The following is a 21802-nucleotide window of genomic DNA, read 5'->3' on the forward strand; positions in this document are numbered from 1 at the left end:
ATTTCCCCATTCACTTGAGTTCTTTGGAGTTTCCTTCACCGTTGAACGGAATGAGGGAGTCCTCTGTGGAGGTGTTCCAACACACTGGAGCTTTCATGGCCTTCAGGAAAAGTTTGGCCAAGTCAACCAACTCTATAGACTCGCTGGGTTCCAAATAGCCCCCGTTTTAAAGCTGTTGCATTGACTGACAGTTTGTTTCCAGGCTCGGTTCAAGGTGCTAGTGTTGCAAAGCCTTAAATGACTTAGGCCCTAACTATCTGAAAGAATAGTTTCTTCTGGGAGTCTAGTGCGCAGCCTGGGAGTCATTTTGGACTCACAACTGTCCATTGAGACGCAGGTCAATTCTGTGTCCAGGGCAGCTGTTAGGCTGAGACCCTACCTGCCCGCAGTGGTGCATGCTCTAATTATCTCTCGCTTGGACTACTGCAACATGCTCTACGTGGAGCTACCTTTGAAGATGACCTGGAATCTACAACTAATCCAGAATATGGCAGCTAGACTGGTGACTGGGAGTGGCCACCGAGACCACATAACACCAGTCTTGAAAGACCTATGTTTCCAAGCACAATTCAAAGTGTTGGTGCTGACCTTTAAAGCCCTAAACAGCCTCGGTCCAGTAGACCTGAAGGAGCATCTCCACCCTCATCGTTATGCCCTGACACTGAGGTCCAGCTCCGAGGGCCTTCTGGCGGTTCCCTCAGTGCAAGAAGCCAAGTTACAGGGAACCAGGCAGAAGGCCTTCTCGGTAGTAGCGCCCGCCCTGTGGAACACCCTCCCACCACATGTCAAAGAGAAAAACAACTACCAGACTTTTAGAAGACATCTGAAGGCAGCCCTGTTTAGGGAAGCTTTTAATGTTTGACGGACCGTTGTATTTTAATATTTTGTTGGAAGCTGCCCAGAGTGGCTCGGGAAACCCAGCCAAATGGGCGGGGTATAAATAATAAATTATTATTATTATTATTATTATTATTATTATTATCATTATTATTATTCTCCACAGACCCTCTTGGGTGTTTAAGATCAACAGAGGGGGCCTCTTGGTAGCTCTACTGCCCTCAGAAGTTTGAAGATGGTGGCCCAGAATCAGGCATTCTCTGTGGCAGTGCCTATGTTGTAAAATACCCTCTGTACCTTCCTCATACGGTTCCCACTGCACACAGAAGATGCACCTCTTTGACACCCGAGATATGTGTTTTCATGGAGCTTGCTTATTCCTGCAACTGTAATTTGGTCTAATTGCTTTTAATATTTAATTTAAAATTGCTGTAACCCTCCCCGGGGCCAGGTGGTAGAGGCTGGGCAATAAATAATGCTAATATAGGGAAATTAAGTTGATCATATGTGGTAGCCAGAAGGCCTTGTTTCTCAAGAGAAAACCCATGTTTTTAGATTGCTGAGGATGAAATTGAGGAGGGAGGATTAAATGGTAGAGCCTGGAGGGGAGGGCATGTGACTTTAGCTGCTGAAGAATGCTCTGTCAGAGCAGGACAGTGTACAATCTCTACTTTGCGGTGGTCATGTTTGGTATGTGCTTGGCTGCTCTGCTATATTTCTAATAAAGACAGAACAGCCAATGGTGGTTTGTGTGTTCACATGCACATCACATATGGCCATTGTGTGGTCCTAGCCTTCCAGTCATCGCTGACTACAGTCCCCCTGTAATTTCATATCTGCCTGCCTGTTTTTTTGGCTGGAAATTCTTAGAACTGCTGCTTTAAAAGGACTACCCGCCACAGTCTTGCTCGGCTGGTATAGCAAGGCCCCATACACGACAGACGTATTTGTTGTCAGCCTCAGGTGGTAGACATTACTCATTATCTGTTGGCCTGCCCCTTATATAGAGACCCAAGAGATCACTTTTACACAAGCTAGAAGGTACACCCCAGCAGAAATGGCTCAGTTTCTTTTGAGTGACGACAATAGCTTTGTAGTACACAGAGTGGCGGGGGGGTGGGGGGAGGAAGTTAGATAAAATCTCTACAAATTGTTTTGGGGATTTGGAAGCTTAATCTGAAATCAAGCTAGACTTAAGCTTGTTGGTGTCTCTGGTAATTTCTCTCTTACATCATGGATGTTTGGTTATATTATGGATGCATGTTCTGTGTTACTTTATTAATACTATTGCTTACAAGTTTGTCATGGCCTTTGGCTAGAACAATAAACTTATCAACTAAAGAACTAAAAGGACTGGTGGGTGGGGAGTGAGAGTAAGGGATGTTTCACATGCTTTGATTTCCAGAAAGTGTCCTTAAATTGGCACAAGACAGTCTCTCTCTCTCTCTCTCTCTCTCTCTCTCTCTCTCTCTCTTCCCCCAATCCCACATGTTATGGTAGAACAGGGCAGGGGGAGGGATAACTGTTCAAACTGTTAAAATGGTTGTCCTTGTGAATCAGCAGCCCAGACTTTTCCCACCACCACAAGTGCATCTAGAAGCATGTCTTTTATTGCCCTGCAGTGATTTGAAGCTCCCCACTTTGCAAGTGTGAATTTTGTTGATATACCACCAGAAAGCAACATGTAGCCACTTCTTCAGCAGTGGAAAGAAGAGTGATTTGGCCCCTAAGATATAATATTGAACCAGGACTGAAAGCTTGGCCCAGACAGCTCTTCTGCTCGGACAGATACAGCTCTAGTTGTGATCACCAATTCTCCACAGTGTTCATCTTTAGAAAGATAGCCAGGATGCTTATGGGGGAGGGGAAAAGGGCTAATGTACCCACAAGAATCCCCAGCTCTCTAAAAGGTCGTTGAAGAATATTTTTACTGACAGTTGCATTCATGGTTGGCTGCGTGCTGAGTATGACCAAGGGATTTCCAACGAGATTCTGAGTCTGGCAGTCAGTTTTGGCATGTTGGTCACATACTCCGCAGGATCAGAAATGTATCATTGCTGTCTTTGGTGCAGATGAGCAATGTGACGACCGAGTATTGTCTGGACATCATAAGGAAATTTGAGGTTTCGGAAGAAAACAAGACCAAAAATGTTCTGGGTATAGAAGGTAACATCTTTCAGATTTTCCCTGTTTACTTAAATGTCATCTTATATTGCTTTCATGCAGCAGTATTTTCTCTGTGGCAAAGGTTTGGTATGAGATTTATGTGTGAGAGCAACCAACTATTATAAGGATTGCTAAGGTGGCCTTCCCTCAGGCGCTCAGGGTCTTCTCCCCCTTTTTAAATTAGACTTGAGAGAAGCATTCGGTTTTTGCCAGTAAAAATGATTGTGATGTATGCTCTGCACCCACAAGCGTTTCTCTAGCTTGACGTAGGAAAAGAACAATAAAAGATAAAAGTGTGCCCATTGGCCCCCAAAGGTTGCTGAGCCCAAAACTGTTCTATAATTCAATCCCAGTGATACTTCCAATGGCTCTTCTAATTTTCCATTCCCACCACCCATCCCAAATACTGTTAGGTCTACACTCTTAGGCAGAAGTAGGGTTTGTTGAGTGCACCACTCATCTGGATGGGAAATTGCTCACATAGGCAGCGGCCGCACACACAGTTTGCCTTTCCAGTCCCAGCGTGGTGTAGTGGTTAAGAGCGGTAGACTCGTAATCTGGTGAACCGGGTTCGCTTCCCCGCTCCTCCACATGCAGCTGCTGGGTGACCTTGGGCTAGTCACATTTCTTTGAAGTCTCTCAGCCCCACTCACCTCACAGAGTGTTTGTTGTGGGGGAGGTAGGGAAAGGAGATTGTTAGCCGCTTTGAGGCTCCTTCGGGTAGTAATAAAGCGGGATACCAAATCCAAACTCTTCTTCAAAACCTTGTGCCAGAAAGTGGAAATTCTGCCCATGAGCTGTTTCGTTTCAGCTCTCCCTTTTCTTCTTCCTCAACAGCTGATAAACAGGGCTCCCTCAACCTTAAAAGGCCTATATAGATGTATGCCATTTTAGCTTGTATGCAGAATTCCAAATTGTTCATAGTGGAAGAGAAATAATTCTCATACCCACAAAAAACTAAAGATGATTCCCCACCCCCGGGATGGTTGTTGAGTAAATTCCGATAGCAAGGACAATGACTTGCTTGCTAGCGGAATGATTTTGTTGACGGAACAGCAGTAGTCAATGTGAGCAATCTTGCCTGAATCTGTACATTGAAATTGGCACAGTGGAGCTCTCTAGGGTCTGAGAGAATTTTTCCTCCCCTGAAAGCCTGAAGAAATCAGACAGTCTGAAAACAAGCTTAATAAACAGGGTTGGGTGTTTGGGGACCTTCATAGCCTTCTGTTGCTGCTTATTTATTATTGAAGCTCTCTTATATAGCTTTACTTGAATCTCTTTTTCTCTCTCATCGTTACTTTTTGGGTTTTTTTTTTAAAGGTCTGAAGACTCTATTTGTCTGGTGTTACTTCTTTCTACTCCTTGGTTTCAATTGGGAAAGTAGCTATTTTTCATTACATTACTGATGTGAGAGGTTGGACCAGGCATAGGCAAACTCTGGCCCTCTAGATGTTTGGGACTACAGTTCCCATCATCCCTGACCACCGGTCCTGTTAGCTAGGGATGATGGGAATTATAGTCCCAAACATCTGGAGGGCTGGAGTTTGCCTATGCCTGGGTTAGACTTTGGCTTTAATTGGTGGAGAAACCCATGGGAGGGTTTGGTGTTGTTTTTTGAAATTGTGCCCCCCCTTGTTTCCTGACCCTTTCTTTTTTAATTCCCTATCCCCTATACCTCCTCATTTATTTCCTCCAAACACAAAGCCCAAGCATGATTCATTGGATACTTGGGCAAGTTTATTATCTCTCTGTTTGTTGCTCCTTCGAAGGCTTCACAAACTTCATGCGCAGTCCCGCCTGTGACGTGTTCAATCCGCTTCACAGTGAGGTGAACCAGGATATGGATCAACCCCTTTGCAATTACTACATTGCTTCTTCTCACAACACATACCTAACTGGTGACCAGCTTCTGTCTCAGTCTAAAGTTGAGATGTACGCCCGAGTTCTTCAAGATGGCTGCCGATGTCTTGAAGGTGCCCTCTTTTTCTTTATTTTATATTAGGTTGGAATATGTTGGGTTTTGGTAAACTGCTTGCTTACATCTGAGTGGTATGTAATTTTTTTTTTTTAATCAAGTCAATAAATATTTCTGTAGGGTTTGCTCTAAGTCTAAAGGTTAATTCCTCAGACAAGGTGTGTGTGGAGAGACAGACAGACAGACAGAGAAACTATGCTGCACACGGATCAACATTCGATCTGGCATATCACTATATTTGTAGCAAAACTAGGTGATTTACTGTTGAAAAGCAACAGGAACGAAAAGCCCCCTGGCCACATACAATCTGAAACGCTGCTTCTTTCATTAGAATGTAATGTGATGCTGCAGTAGACTTGTTCCAACACTCCTGCTTCTCCTTTTTTCTTTTTTCCAAAAATGAAATCTATATTGAATCTGCTGAAATGATTCTTTGCAGTTGTTTGTAAGCAGCAGGGTGCCATTCAGAAAGTTAGATTTCTGAAAATTGAATTTGCAAAGCACAGTGTAAGTGGTTCACTTATATGCAAAGGTAAGAGACGGTTTGAAAACATCGCTGCTAAAACTGAGTTTGGTGTTCATTCATATGCGTATGAGAAACTCCGTTAGCCCTTTGGCAAGTTTAAAGTAATAATACTAACCCTTTTAAATCAAAATCCAATAATAAAGTCATATGAGCATTCTGTTTAGATAAGGTACTGCGTTACTATCTCCGTTAGCAATTGAACAAGATTACTTAAAAAAAAAGAATTCCCCAGGCAGAGGTGATGCTAAATATGTCAGGAGCAACCGCTTAAATAAATATAAGTAACCACATTATTACATTAATAGCCACATCATTTTTTAGTCACTTTGGGGTGGGGGTGGAATAATAGCAGATGTGGTGGTGATTTTCACTGGGGCTGCAACAATCAGTGAGGTTTTTTTTGACCCTTTCACTCCCACTGTTATGCTGATAAAAAGTTCCCCCTTGCCCATAGCTGTCAACTTTTCCCTTTTCTTGCGAGGAATCCTATTCGGAATAAGGGAATTTCCCTTTTAAAAAAAGGGAAACGTTGACAGCTATGCCCATGCCTGCTATGAGCTCCTAGGAGGGAAGTTCCCGCTGATTTAATTTGGCACATAAATATTGATTTCTATCAGTGTAGAAAATTCTGCAGTTGTCTCAGACAAGTGCACCAACTCTCATTTTTTGGACTGATCATGGCATATGCCAGTAATTCTACCCAGAATGTGTTTGTTGTCAAAACACAAACATTTGAAGTGACATGAAATTGTAAGCTTAATAAGATATTATTCCAGCCTGATCCGGAATCTCTTGCTGAATTCAGTATCAATGAATGGACCTCTCTGTGTGCAATTTCCCCCTGCACCTTCCATGGAAGTAAAGTTGGCACGGGAGCTCTGGGTGCATAATGCATTCTTTAAGATGTGATTGCTTAATTAGGGAGCATATGTTGAATTCTTTGGAACATTGCTTGGAGCACTGAGCACAATGGAAGCGAATGGGGCTGGGACTAAGTACCTATGGGAATAGATTCAGGTAGGTAGCCGTGGGGATACCTATGGGAATGTTAAGGATAGTAGAGGAGAAGATATATTGATTAAATATTATCCTCCCTTCACTTACACTAGTGAGTCATGTAGTAGAGCAGATTCCTTTCAATACAACAGGTTTGCAGATTCATTTGAATCTCTTTAGTTAAGAAATCCAGTCTGGCTTGATCAGACTGGATTATTCCTGGTGCCCCCTTTGATCCCTCTTAAAAGAATAAAGACACAAGAGTCTTTCCTTAAAAGTAACAAGAAGTTTCCTCACACTCAGTTCACAGTATGATCCCTGAAGGCAGACTTTAGCTTGTAGTTACAGAACATAGTGTGAGTCCGTGAGAGCCAGCAGATAGCAAAATACATTAAGAGAACAGCATCAAGAGAAGAAAATGGCAACAAAAGAGCAGCGTGGTATTGAGAGAGAGAGAGAGAGAGAGAGAGAGAGAGAGAGAGAGAGAGAGAGATGGCTGTGTGACTGAGCTCTTTTATGAAGTCAGCCAGGGTCACACCCATCTCCCTGGTCACACACAGGGGGAGGATGCTCCAGACCAGTGGAACAGGAAGTTATACTGGCTGGAGTAACATCCCCCTGCCTGTGTCCACTCTAGGAAAACAAGGAATGTTGTATTTCACTGCTCCAATGATTTACATCTCACAGTACCAACAGCCAATTTGGACTCGAGAGGCATGCTAGGAATGGTTGACTGAATGGTTAGATAGTCTTAAGTGTACATGCATCAAGGTTAGGAGGTCCCTTTTGTGTTAGAATATTTTTTATATAATTCAGATCTCCTTTGACTGTCCCAACATATGACTGTTCCAGAGAACCAGTTTTGTGCCATACATGTTCATCAAATACAGGACCAAATTAACTACCAGATGGTGGGCAAATGATCAAACTTCCATTACAAAGATATGAATTTTTTGTGCATACCCCTCCCCCCAATTCAACTCTAGCCAAGTAAAAGGCTATAGTCAGAGCTCTTACTCGGACTTCTGCCGTAGTTTTCTTGGCAGGTATCCTTGCTAATTACGCTTGATGATAATGACAGCAGAACAGTCAGCTTTAATCATTTTGCCAGCATGAGATTGTGGAAAAGATGAGACTTGATGCATGTAATAAGAAAATGCTCATTTGTTGAGCAGGATTTCCACATGCCAGATCTTTGTATGCGTGCTTAGAATGCCTCTTCCTCTCCCATTATCGTGAAAGAAAAAGGGGGAAAGTTTATTCTTCGGAAGAATATTTATTTAATGTGCAACTTTCTTGTCTCAACAGTTGACTGCTGGGATGGTCCTGATGGGGAGCCAGTTGTGCATCATGGTTATACTCTTACATCCAAAATACTTTTTAAAGATGTAGTGGAAGCAATCAACAAAAATGCCTTTGTGAAAAATGAGTAAGTATAGCAGGGACTTTGAACAATTCATAGTAGTACAATCGTACCTTGGAAGCCGAATGGAATCCACTCTGGAATTCCGTTTGAATTCTAAAACGTTCGACTTCCAAGGTGCGGCTTCCGATTGGCTGCAGGAGCTTCCTGCAGCCAATCGGAAGCCACAGAAGCCCTGGTGGACGTTTGGCTTCCAAAAGAAGGTTTGCAAACTGGAACACTCACTTCTGGGTTTGTGGTGTTCAGGAACCAAAACGTTTGACTGCTAAGCCGTTCATCAGCCAAGGTATGACTGTACATGCATTCAATGACATAATCTCCTGTTACTAAAGTCACACAGTGATTAATGTAAATCTCTCCCTGTTGCTGTTTTGGGCAATAGATATAGAACACAATATAGATTTTAACCTCTGGTAAAAACTCTGGAAAAGTGACTTGAAATTTACAGCATGTTATTCTTTGAAGGAGAACTACTTGAAAATGATTCACAGGTGGTGTTTAATTCCGAGTAGGCTTGCTAAGATTTACAAGACAGAATCAGATAAGTGCTGGAATTGTAAAAAGGTGGAGGGAACATTCTTTCATATGTGGTGGACATGTAAAAGGATAAAAGAGTATTGGGAAATGATCTATAATGAATTGGGGAAAAAACGTTTAAAAGTACTTTCCCCAAAAAACCAAAGTTCTTTCTGTTGGGGATAATTCAGATTGAAATTCCCAGGTGTCGGAAAAGGTTACTTATGTATGCAACAACTGTGACCCGTGTTTTGTTAGCCCCCAAATGGAAAACGAGCGAGGTCCCAGCCAAAGAAGAATGCCAACTTAAGTTGACAGAATATGCACAACTTGCAGACTTAACATATAGAGTAAGAGAACAAGAAGAACATATGTTTAGTGAAGATTGGAAAACGTTTATTGAATATATGGAAAATATTTGTGTACAGCTGAAAACACTGGCAGCATTAAGATAAATTCAACAGTGTAAATAAGTTTTGATGGATGCAATAATGGAATAGTGAATAGTATAGTTTTTGTAAAATATGCAGGGATTTAAGATATGTAAAATGAACCATGGAAAGAGATGAAGGGAAGTCATTGATATCTTAAGGATGTAAAATGTGTATTTGAAATTGTAAAACAGAAAAAGTGCACAGTGTAATGTTAATCTCTCCCTGTTGCTGTGTTTGTGTTGACAGACAACTTTTTAAACTCCAGAATTCTAGAGCTGGAAGGGAACCTTAGGGTCATCTAGTCCAACGCCCTGCAGTGCAGGGATCTTTTGCCCTACGTAGGAATCGAATCCACAACTCTGAGATTACGAGTCTCTGTGCTCTGCTGACTGAGCTACGAGAGTCACAACCTCTCCAACAGCCAACTAGTTATTATTTTTTATTAATATTATTTATTAAATTTATATACCGCCCTGCATTGCAACATCTCTGGGCGATCCAGAGAATAAATTACAATAATTCAAGTTTTGCCTCTGTCCTTAAAAGAGGCAGCGCTGAGACTAAGGTTGGGGTGTGGGAAAGGAAACTGATAAGCAGCGTCGCTCCCTGGATCGGATGCAAGTCAGACGACAGGCGGGTAAAGGCAGACTGAGGTTGGTGGAGACATGATGTAGGTTTCTCAAATTAGGTATAGAGTGGAGAATGTGGATAGAGATAAGTTTTTCTCCCACTCTTCATAATACGAGAGCCTGGGGTCCTCCAGCAAAGCTGAAGTTATGAAAACCAACACACCGCAACCATTCTGTGTTGTGCTGTGATGGGCTAGATGTTTGCCGAGATAAATTTTTGAGACCTTGGGGGTCCCTCCCCCTCTCCTCTCCTCTCCTCTTCCTTTTAGATTTCCAATTATATTGTCTATCGAAAACCACTGCAGTATTCAACAGCAAAAGAAAATTGCCCAATACCTCAAGGAGATTTTCAGTGACAAGCTGGACTTGACTTCGGTGAGCATGGGGGATTCCAAGCAGCTTCCAAGTCCTCAGAGTTTGAAAGGCAAAATCCTAGTCAAGGTAAAATGATGTTTTGTTAGTTGCTGAATTGTTGCCCCCTGCTGCCCTCTCCTCTTTCTGTGTTCCTTTTGAAAGGTGATATTTCACCCTCCATAGTTGTGCCGAGGCTTAGCATGCTTTGCCAGAACGACGAGATGTATGTTTGTTCCAGAGACTAAGGTGAGATTGCCAGGGCAGCGAATTCCTCTTCCAACTTGCCCTGCACTTTTCCTGTAATGCAAAAAAGCTATCCATTTATTTCTGTTTGCCTCTGCCTGGAAATGAAGGCACTTGTAGGAATGTAGCCGGGCGGGGCAGAGACTTTCTATTACAAATATAAGTTTATTTTCTGTATATTTTTCATTGTGAGAGTTTTACGCTCACAGAGGAGTCAAAGGCGTCAAGCATAAAAATGTAGTACATCGATACAGCAAATGAGAAGCACAACCCTTGTTGCCATCCGTCTGTCTTGAGAGACAATGGAGTGTGCCTCTGGGGGTTAAGTCAAGCCGCTGTGTTAGCAGCACCCAAGTGGCCTCCTTTGGGCAGAAGCCTGGACAGGGTGTGTGGAGGTCCTGGGTTGCCCAGACGACAAGACCCACCTCTCGGCCTCGCTGATCCATCCCAAAGGAAAGCAGAACAATATGTTTGGCACCAGCATGGCTGCAGGTGTTGCCAAAAGGAAGCCACCAAGGTGCCACCCAACCATCTTAGGGCCTCCACTCCAGGTTTTCGTAGGGTTTTGTCAGGGAACTGCCATTGCCTCAGAGGCGAGAAATAGAAGGGCAGTTGTGTTACAGGGAGCCTCCGAAAATCTTGTGAAGCAGTTCCTCTTCCGGGGAGGAGGAAAGCCCCACCTCCAGTGGGGAATAGGTGTAAGGACCAGAGGATGCTAGGAAGAGCCTTAACACCGCTTCTGGGCAAGCCGGACAGGAGGGAAACACTCCCTTGCCATCGCCCATCTTTTGCAGTAGTTTGAGGCGCAGAGAGGGGAGGAGACGTTTGGGGGTAACGAAACTCTTATGTTGGGGGGAGTCCAAAAAAAAAGACCACTCCCGGATTCTGCTAGTGATTGAGCCAGACATGAGCTTTGGGGCTCTTCACTGTAAATAGTTTGCACCAAAATAAAGCCTGTAAAAAACAGGTCGGAGTCCTGCCTGGTTACTCTCGAGCAACCGCAACAGCCACCTGACAGGTTTGTTCCCTAACCTTTTCTTCTCCCAAAGATGTCCCACATGGCAGCAGAGGAGAGGCCCATCTAACACTCAAATTAGAATAAAGATAAGTCAAATGCAAGCAAGCAACACCCCCATCCCACAACCATAATGTTGTTGTTTTTTAAGTACCTGGTTTGATTGGAAACAAAATAAAATCCATCCACCCCATTTGGGCCACAACAGGAGCTACACCTTCATGGGAGATGAACTGAAAATTGTGTGAATCCTCTATGTAGTTTGTCCCTGAGTACCCTGGTATCTCATTTGCTTTGCGTATGTATGGTATGAAACCAAGAGCAGCAGTGATTTCCCTTATTGACTGTTCAATGTCTGTAAAGGGCTATGGCGCTTGAGACCAGGATACCTGAAAGTTCATCTAACCCTTTGTAAACCTAGTAAATCACTGCAGGTTAGGGCATCTTGCATATACCATTTTATCAGGATATCAATTCTGAGCAATGTAGGAAGCAGGCCTTTAGTGCTGGAGAATCCTTTGTTATCCCCTCCCCTTGAATATTAGAAAGACACCATCTTTGTTGTCCTTTTGGTGCCTACTGGAGACCTTCCTCTTTGAAGAGGCCTTTTGAGATTCCCAGTCTGCTTTGGCACTGGAGTTGTTTTAGAGATGCTTCTATTGCTGTATCACTTGTTGTTTGCCACCCTGGGTTTCTTTGGGAGATAATAATTTTTTGTTAAAATTCTACTTAGGCATGTATGTGGGGTTCTGTGCAGGATCCCCATTCAGCTGGCCGGCAGCAAAGGCTTAATACCGTCTGACAGAAAGCCAGAGCCAGAAAACTTGATGGCTTTTCTGAGTAGGAGAACCGTTCCAGTTTCTGACTCTGCCTTTCATGGAGCAGAGTTGCCTCTGGAGAGCTCCGCCTTGGGAATACAGCCTAGTTCAGCTTTGTTGTTGTTGCATATTTTCATTGGGGAAACAGCAATTTGACATCTGAGTTCTTTAAGATCTCTAGGGTGGGCACCACTGAGATCTGGTGCCTTTTTAGCCCTAGAGTGCCGTCTTTTGTTGTATTTGTTTGGCTAGTTTTGTCAAGACACTCCCCCCTCCAAAAAAGAAGAGAGAAAATAAAATATGTGCAGGCATAGATTTCTGTCCAGACATGTTCTGTATGAACATTAATGCAAAGAAGTAGTTTAGTTTCTCTGCAGACTCTCTGGCCCTCTTTCTCTAACCCTTTCATTCATTTATCGTCTGATAGTCCAGTTGCTTTTCTTGTGTGTTTCCAGCTTTGGATCATTTGTCTCCATGTTCTTAGCAACAATATTCCTCCGATTGTCAAGGTTGCTTGTGTCCTTACCAGCTTACAAATCTTTCGCTGGAGTTTTATGCCTGATTTGGGCAAGTCTTTGACTTCTTGAAAGAAAGTTGTTGCGCCTCGCCCTCCCCCCCGATAGCTTCCTAATGGTTTCTGAATGGTTTTTGAAGGCAGCCCCAGAAAGAGCACACTGCAGTAGTCCAATTGCGATGTAACTAGTGGATATGCAACCATGGGCAGGTTTAATTATACCAAGGATGGCTCAACTGTCTAAGCTGGGCAGAAGCACTCCTGGAATGTTGCCACCACTTCTTTCTAGCCAGTCTCAAGGCAACTTTCTACTTCCCGAGTGTGACATTACCTTGATCTGGTGGGTTTTTATTTCCTCTTGATTCTGACTTGGATAAATAACACTGCAGTGGTGATCAAGTGATTTCAATTGATGTGAGGAGAGCATCCTCTCTTATCACTTTTTGCTTTTAATCAAAATCAGAGAGAGGTAAGCACATATTGCAAAATGTGCATTTAATTTCCTGATCATCAGTCTCAGTCAGACCTTTCATTTTAATAGCATTCTCTTGAATACCACAGTTGATCTGCTCCTACAAGGGAGATTTTGTCTCTTTGAATAATATTATTGATCCTGTAAGTCACTCTTGTACACCACAGACCAGTGACCATTAACTGTTGCACCAAGCAAGTAAAAAGATAACAGGTATATAAAGTTATAAACTGGTAGGTACTCTGTGTAGCAGTCTTGCAGTTAGCTGCTTAATCTGACCAAGTAACAATTCCTTCCAGATGAGTATCGCACTTGGAGAGATTGATCAAAAACACATTGGGTTATATTCCAACTAAGTTCTATTAAAAGTACAGTGGTAGCTCAGGTTACATACGCTTCAGGTTACATATGCTTCAGGTTACAGACTCCGCTAACCCAGAAATAGTGCTTCAGGTTAAGAACAGTTTCAGGTTAAGAACGGACCTCCGGAACGAATTAAGTACTTAACCCGAGATACCACTGTAGGTCCATTGAAATTAATGGACCTATGTTAGCCATGCTCATTAATTTCAGTGGATCTGCTTTGAATGCAACCACTTGGTTGTATTTGATGGCCTTTTTCTTGGCACCTTCCTATAATTCTTTACTTGGGACGAGTCGTTCAGCCCTGTGTCTATATTGTATGTCACTGGGCATTCAGAAACACTCATGCAGAGATAGAATCATAGAAACATGGAGCTGGAAAAGACCTTTCAGGTCATCTAGTTAAGCACCCTAACCAATGATGGCAGGAAATCCAGAGCTAGATGGCTGTGTTGCCTCTGCTTGAGGACTTGCAATGCGGGAAATCCCAGGCCTACCAAATTGATTCCACCATCTAACTCAGAGTTTCCATCTAACTGGGGTCTCCAGCTGTTTTTGGACTACAATACCCATCACCCCTGACAACTGGTCCTCCTAGCTAGGGATGATGGGAGTTGTACTCCAACAACAGCTGGAGACCCAAGTTAGGGCAACTCTGATCTAGCTGCTCTTACCATCAGAAACTTTCTCTTTCTTTCTGCTCAACTGAAGTCTACCGTAAGCCCATCAAATGTAGCCATAACCTCTGGGGCAACGGAGAACAAGTTACCTTCTAGGTCAGTGGTGCTTTTAAATAGGATTAGAGAAATCCATGAAGGATAAAGCTATCAATGGCTACCAGCCCTGATGGTACCACTGTAGGTCCATTGAAATTAATGGACCTATGTTAGCCATGCTCATTAATGGTTTCTGCTCAACTGAAGTCTACCGTAAGCCCATCAAATGTAGCCATAACCTCTGGTGCAACGGAGAACAAGTTACCTTCTAGGTAACAAGAATTGAGATGGTTAGCCCTATTTGCTGGAAGCCACAGGAGGAGAGAGACCTGCTGCTGCCGCTGATCTCAGGTCCACCTGCTTGCCGACTTCCCACGGGCACCCCTGGCTTAGTCTGACCTACCTCTTTTTTATAATATATAAAAATTTATTTATTTGGTTTTTCAGATTAAAGTTTTACAATCACATACCCCAGGCATGTCCAACAGGTAGATCGTGATCTACTGATAGATTGTGGGGTGTTCCTGGTAGATCTCTGGCCCCCCAGTGATCTCCCCCCCCAAAAAAAGGGGGGAAAACAACTGTGGCTTCCTAAAGAAAGCTCAACAACTTTGGTTCATCTAATGACAATGGGTAGAACACTGTCATTTTTTTAATACTGTGAGTAGATCGCAGTCTATTGGGAGTTGGACGTCCCTGACATACCCAATATACATCGTAAAAACAATATTCCAAACAATCTCCTGGACTTCCCTCCTCCCCTTTGTGGGTCCTATTGTTAATAATTTCCTTCTGCATCTCTTATGATAATCCAAACCTTTTACATCTCCATTATGTCCAAAATTCACCATTAAACTACAAGTGTTACTTCAATTGTACTAATGATTTTAGCTGTTTACAATGGTTTTTAAGATAAATTATAAATTCTCCCCATTCCTTATTAAAATTTTGGTGTTCCTAATTTCTTATTCTTCTGGTCATTTTAGCCATTTCGGCATAAATGACCTACCTCAAAGGCTTGCCATGTGGCTAAGAAGTCACCTTGGGCTCCTTGGAAGAATGTAGGATAGAAATGTAATTTTTTAAAAGAAAAGCAATGTAAGAAATCGTTTTTACAATAGCAATGGCTCCCTTGTAAAATATGTGCTAATCATCGACGGAATTGCATACAGAACCAAGCTTGGTGCAACTTTTGCATTTAGTACTGGATAAATGTGCATCAGTTTGCAGTGCAATCCTAACCTTGCATACTAGGAAGTAAGTCCTACTGAATTCAAAGAGGCTTACTCGCAGGTAAGTGGGATTAGGATCGTAGCCTTTGCCTGTACTGAGCAATCCATGATTTGGCACAAGCCGCTTCGTTTGTTTTACATCCTTATTTGCAGCTAATCCTAACGACGCTTAAGATATTCTGATGTAATGCTTAATGAAAATGAATGGTTTAATGAAAATGAACGGTGCAGCGTTTTGTCTTCATTAGTGCCGGAGATAGCAGAGCTGAGTGTTTTTCCAGCTTGGCCAGTGGAACTGAAAGAATTTAGACCAAGGGTAGCCAACGTGGTGCTCTCAGTATGCTATCAGACTCCATCTTCCATCGCTGCTGGTCATTGGGCATCCTGGCTGGGTCTGATGGCAGCTGGGATGCAGCAACATCTGGGGGGCACCTCATTGGCTACTTCAGATATGGACAGCAAAGTAATGTGAAACATGTAGCAGGGAGAGCATCTTCCTTGTCATTGTTATGTAATAATGACAAGCTTGTACCAAAACACTGACACTTGCGTACTGTATTATATAAAGTGATATCGCACTACGCTAAGTGGAACAAGCATCATTCTCCACATCTGGAGCTTGCAGGTCTGTTCTGACCCATTAGTGTCTGAAAAGCTCAAGATACTCATTTACAAGTATGTCAGCAATCCTTAGTGCACATCTGTCAGAAGCCAGGCTGAGCTTCTAATTCAGGACTGCCCAGTAAACTTCGAAATAAATCTTCATAGTTCGGTTCTCTGTGGGTGACACAGTGCGTAGCTCAGAATTAAAATTGAAATAGTGGCTAGGGTTTTTTTAAAAAAGAAAAGGAGGGAGGGAGAGAGCGCACTTCATGTTAAAAACATAGTAATTTCCTGAATGCACACCAGATCAGAAAGATATATCAGCTATATTCTGCAGGGATCACTGCAGGATCCAGCAGTGTGTCCAAATATTTCAGAAATTTGTTGAATGAAAGAGCAGAGTGTATGCATAATAACTGTGCAGGTCATTTGAAACTTGGAGGGACCGCAAACAATTTGGAAGATTTTAAAGAATATTCTGCAGCCTTTGTTTAATAGAAATGGACGGGCTCTGTTCCCTCTGTGGGTGGTACCATTTCGACTACGTAAATGAGGGCATTCACAGTCTGAACATCAGAAGCAGACAGAATTATGTGATGCCTGCATATTTTATAGAATCATCACGGAGGTCTTTAGATGACTTCAATATATTTTATCGTAAGGAAATATTTCTGCTGTGTAATAAAGATGTACTCGATTTGAATTTCAAATGACTGTAGCAATTTTGTGCTGTAACGCTCATTTTTTCAGGGTAAAAAGCTCCCGTATAGTCTTGGAGCAGATGCTGAAGAAGGAGAGGTTTCTGATGAAGACAGTGCTGATGAAATTGAAGATGATTGCAAGTTAAAGGTTTCTTACGTAAGTGTGCTTAGCAACTTATCTATAACTAATTTTCCAGCAGTTGCGCAGAGCTGCATTTCACACACAGCTTAAGTTGAAATGTGAATTGCATGTGACGTTTTTGCATTCAAGGATCTGAACCATGTTTTAATAGCCCTATTCTCACTTGCCTGAGGCTCCTTGCTGTTGAGGTGTGCTTCCGGGTACAAGAACTTCTTAGCCATACGTTGATATTCCCACTAACATAGATTTTAAGGTCCTTAAGGCAAGGGGCCTATCTTTTATGAAACTCTGTAAAGTTTGATGTGTGTTGATGCTGCTGGGATAACGAGGATGATTAATCATGGCTTGGATCCAAATTGCCCTCTGGTGAAGAGAAAAGACTCCTTCTGTTGGTGGAAGGGACTTAGATCCAGCAGAGACTCCTTCTGGGGGAGAGGGAAAAAAACCTCTTCCCACTGCAATTCATCATATATACTACCTTCTGCACTGTTATGCAGGTTCCCTCAATTCTCTAGACTTTTGAGAGACATAGGGAATTGGGAATAAATGAAAATTGCATTCCCCTTTTCTCCAGTACGGATGTCCCATATGTGGAACTCTTCTCATGGGAACTGTGGATCCAACCCAGTTACACTCTCTCTCTCTCTCTCTCTCTGTGTGTGTATAATTTATATATGTGCGTGTATGTACACACACACACACAGAGTTCTCATGAGAAGAGTCCCACATATGAGACACTACACACACACACACACACACACACACACACACACAGAGTAAAGGACCCCTGGATGGTTAGGTCCAGTCAAAGGCAACTATGGGGTGCGGCACTCATCTCACTTCAGGCCAAGGGACAGCTTTCCAGGTCATGTGGCCAGCATGACTAAACCGCTTCTGGCGTACGGAGGAAATGCCGTTTCCCTTCCCGCCACAGCGGTACCTATTTATCTACTTGCACTGGCGTGCTTTTGAACTGCTAGTTTGGCAGAAGCTTGGACAGAGCAATGGAGGCTCACCCTGTCGTACAGATTCAAACTGCCAACCTTCTGATCGGCAAGCCCAAGAGGCTCAATGGTTTAGACCACAGTGCCACCTGTGTCCGTGTGTGTGTGTGTGTGTGTGTGTGTGTCTGTGTATCTCCCTTGTTTCTCCACCATGTTGTACATGGACTGTTTGTTTCTTCTGTCTGCACTTGCTCTTCTTTCCTCTTGCTGTTTTCCATTTGTGTCTTGTCTGGAAGTGGATTTTTGAAAAAATGAAATCTTTTGCTCGGTGGCAATGCAGCAAGGCTGCTCAGTCATGAACAGATGGTTTGTTCCAGCTCAGAGGAGTTCATACTTGACTGGCTCAAAATATTTCACATGTATTTATAATCTTTTACCGGTCTGGTAGAGAGTTGGTCCGTCTAGGCAACTGGCAAGGTGACTCCAGTGATTTGCAGGTCAGCATGTGACGGTGTGGATGTTGGTTTCTCATTCCTTGCCCACAGTGGAGCCCTTATGTTTACCAAGATGCCTGCAAATGAGCTCTTTCCTGCCTCCTTCCTAATTTGCATCAGCTAGTGGGACATAAACATTTTGCAAGCAGGCTGGGAATTGTTTTGCTGCTTTAGATATTACAGGGCCCCATCAGATTTGGTTTAGCAGCAGATGCTCATAATACTGTTTCTCTCTTAAGCACTTTTACCACAGGGTACTTCAAGATTATCCGACACTGCAGCATTGTCTTACATTTATGCATAAAAGGGACCAAATTGAAATCAGATGAACACATTAATACTTAACAGACATGAGGGAACCTTGAGAGCATTCCCATTTTGAAAAACCATTTCCTAAATGGTTGTTTCAAATGGTGAAGCTCAGAATGCTGCACAACACTGGATCATCCCTTTTGTGCCCTCTGTGAGTTTGTCTTCCACAGAGAGATGATTTGTCTTTGGGTGCTCAAAGCACAAGGCAGAGAAACTGCATGCAGTGACCCAAGAAGTTATATCCCCTCAGTGCCACCTCTGCACGAACACATTGTATTTTCCTGTAGCAACAGCTCCAAAGCCACAGTGGAGCCACAGGAAATGCTACTTAGGGAACAAGATCGATGACTCAGAGCAGGGCTTTTAGTGTGGCTGTTCTATGGAAGAGCATTCCTGTCAAAATACGACAGGTGCCCACTGCCCGAACTTTCTGTTTTTTTTTTAAAGTAATGTTTATTAAAGTTTCAAAGAAGTTACAAAAATGAAAAGAAGAGGAAAAAAAGAAACAAAAAATACAAAATACAGAAAAATAAAAGCAATTAAAAACAAATCAATCTTTCCATGTCTTGTCTTTCATTTGCTTGTTTCCCTGACCTCCTCACACCTCCCTTTTTTATATTCTAATTCAATAATTGTTTCAGCAAGTCCTTACCATTTTTGCTTTTATCTTGATATTTTATCTTAATATATTGTAACTTTACATTTTTACCTGTTAACAATCCATTTTTACATACCCCTTTGTAACATTATTGCTAAAACCACATAACTTCATTCCAGCATCCTTCTAACATTCCTTAATTTTACAGTGTTTTTGTAAATAGTCTTTAAATTTCTTCCAGTCTTCTTCTACCGACTCTTCTCCCTGGTCTCGGATTCTGCCAGTCATTTCCGCCAGTTCCATGTAGTCCATCACACTGCCCCGAACTTTCTGGAAGCAATTGGAGGCATTTTAGACTTTCCTAGCTAGATAAATGGGTCTTTACCATGAGTATCTATTATGTATGGTTTTCATTTTGTTTTAAATGTATCTGCTGCCTTTGTTTTTCTCCTTGAGATGGTTGTTTAGAAGGCAATTAATAAATCAAGTGATGATAATAAAAATAATAATACCCAGCCAGAGGCATGGGTGTGTTTGCCGCATCCCACTTTCTTGTCCTGCTGTAAAAAGGAGCCTGGGTCAAGTATAAAGCTACTGAATATTTCAGGCTAACATTATGGATAGCATCACATTTCCATTTCCGCACTCTTGCACTCTCAGAATCTGCTGTAGAGGCTCCCCTAACCCTCTGGAGCTGATCGTGAGTTGCACACAGTGAAGTTCCTTGCATCTCCTGTAGCATCAGATACAGTGGTGCCTCGCAAGACGAAATTAATTCGTTCTGCGAATTTTTTCGTCTAGCGAATTTTTCGTCTTGCGAAGCACGAAATCCCATAGGAATGCATTGAAAATCAATTAATGCGTTCCTATGGTCAAAAAAAGTCCAAACAAAGCCAAATTTGGTACAACAAGAGTTTATTAAGTGCTCTTTAAAGTCACACATACTGTAAAGAGCATTTCAAAATTCAAACCCAGAAATTTTTTTTAATAACAGCAGAGTGGCCCAATGGTCACAGAAAATCATAAAAATGCAGAAAAAAACCACAAGCTTCCAGATTCTTGCAAACCCCTCCCCAACTGTTCCCCCACCCACCCAGCACACAGAAATTCAAATCCAGATTTTTTTAAAAAAACAGCAGAGTGCCCCAATGGTCACAGAAAATCATAAAAATGCAGAAAAAACACACACAAGCTTCCAGATTCTTGCAAACCCCTCCCCAACACCAAGTCCTTGAATTCCAAACACCCCAACCCAAAATCCAACCCCCCCCAAAAGTTTTAAAAGCTTAACTTACCAAATGGCTGCAAAAGAAGTTTTGGAAAAGCTTCAAAAATCACCAAAGTCTTTAAACACCTCAAAAAAGGCTACTATGTACACTGCGTTCTATGAGTTGCTCCTCGAAGTCAAGTCGCAACTGTATTAACGGTGTTAAGAAAAAGGAAACAAACTTGCAAGACATTTTCGTCTTGCGAAGCAAGCCCATAGGGAAATTTGTCTTGCGAAGCAGCTCAAAAAACGGAAAACCCTTTCGTCTAGTGAGTTTTCCGTCTTGCAAGGCATTCGTCTTGCGGGGCACCACTGTACAGCACTCTGTTAATTTCATTTGTCTACTCAAACATCTGCATATTCATTGTAATAGTTTAGTTGAGCCCTCCTGTTCCCAGTGGGAAATGGTACTCGGTGTGTCATTGGCAACTAAGGAGGGGCCTTGCAGATCACCTCTTGTGCTTCCCTGCTCTACGCATATGTCCACGAAGCCATCACATGACCACTTCCCCATAAGAAGCCCTCTAAACCACATTGGCTCTAGGTATATCTTAAGTATTTCCGAGGGATCCTCATGTTCATCAGTTTATTTCCAGGTGGTTTTGGTTGTGTTGTTCTAAAAAAAGAGCTCATCTGTTTTGTCTCTGTGGTTGGTTTTCCCCACCCCACTCCCAATTTATGCATCTCATTTAAAAATGTTATCTAGGTGACACAGTAAAATAGATAGAATTAAAAGCAACAATGCAAACCCTTGCTGAAGCTGAGCCAGCAATACATAAAATCCATCCATAAAATCCTATATAGACAGACATGAATTCACACTCCAGCAACCAGTCCTACAGAAGTGACAGATCTTACTGCTAAGATAACGTACCCCAACTGTCGGAAACCTGGTAGCCCAAAGATCTATTGGACAGCAACTCTCATCAGCCTCGGCCAGTAGCTGGGTCTGTAGTCTAAAATTTATGGAGAGGCCTAGGTTAGTGAAGGGACGTGGGTGGCGCTGTGGTCTAAACCACAGAGCCTAGGGCTTGCCAATCAGAAGGTTAGTGGTTCTAATCTCCGCGACGGGGTGAGCTCCTGTTGTTCGGTCCCCGTTCCTGCCAACCTAGCAGTTCGAAAGCATGTCAAAGTGCAAGTAGATAAATAGGTACCACTCCAGCGGAAAGGTAAACGGCGTTTCCATGCGCTGCTCTGGTTTGCCAGAGCAGTCATGCTGGCCACATGACCCGGAAGCTGTCTGCGGACAAACACCGGCTCCCTCGGCCAACAAAGCAAGATGAGTGCCGCAACCCCAGAGTCGTCCGCGACTGGACCTAATGGTCAGGGGTACCTTTACCTTTAGGTTAGTGAAGGCTTGACAGCCTATTGAGTGAAGCAGTACCCAAATTTGTAAGGGAAATGCTGGGGGAGGATTGACTCTTTAGGGAAAGTGACACTGGTTTTTATTGCCACCCCAGGAGTTCTAACAGGCAGAATATTAGAATGAAAACCCACCTTGAAGAGATTTTA

At 42.8% G+C, this 21802-nt stretch overlaps 1 protein-coding gene across 15 annotated transcripts in view; it reads left to right on the forward strand.

Moving 5' to 3' along the window:
• The window catches only part of PLCH1 (phospholipase C eta 1), a 141833-nt gene that overhangs the window by 89862 nt on the left and 30169 nt on the right, over window positions 1–21802 (forward strand). For all 15 annotated transcript variants that reach the window (XM_083613030.1, XM_083613032.1, XM_083613033.1 and 12 more), the window contains 5 exons: window positions 2910–3003; window positions 4773–4976; window positions 7809–7929; window positions 9772–9943; window positions 16583–16690. In XM_083613030.1, the coding sequence (XP_083469156.1) occupies window positions 2910–3003; window positions 4773–4976; window positions 7809–7929; window positions 9772–9943; window positions 16583–16690 (699 nt within the window). The remainder of the gene's footprint in view (window positions 1–2909; window positions 3004–4772; window positions 4977–7808; window positions 7930–9771; window positions 9944–16582; window positions 16691–21802) is intronic.

This window comes from Podarcis filfolensis (assembly GCF_964270895.1).
Source record: "Podarcis filfolensis genome assembly, chromosome: 5".
NCBI lineage: Eukaryota > Metazoa > Chordata > Lepidosauria > Squamata > Lacertidae > Podarcis > Podarcis filfolensis.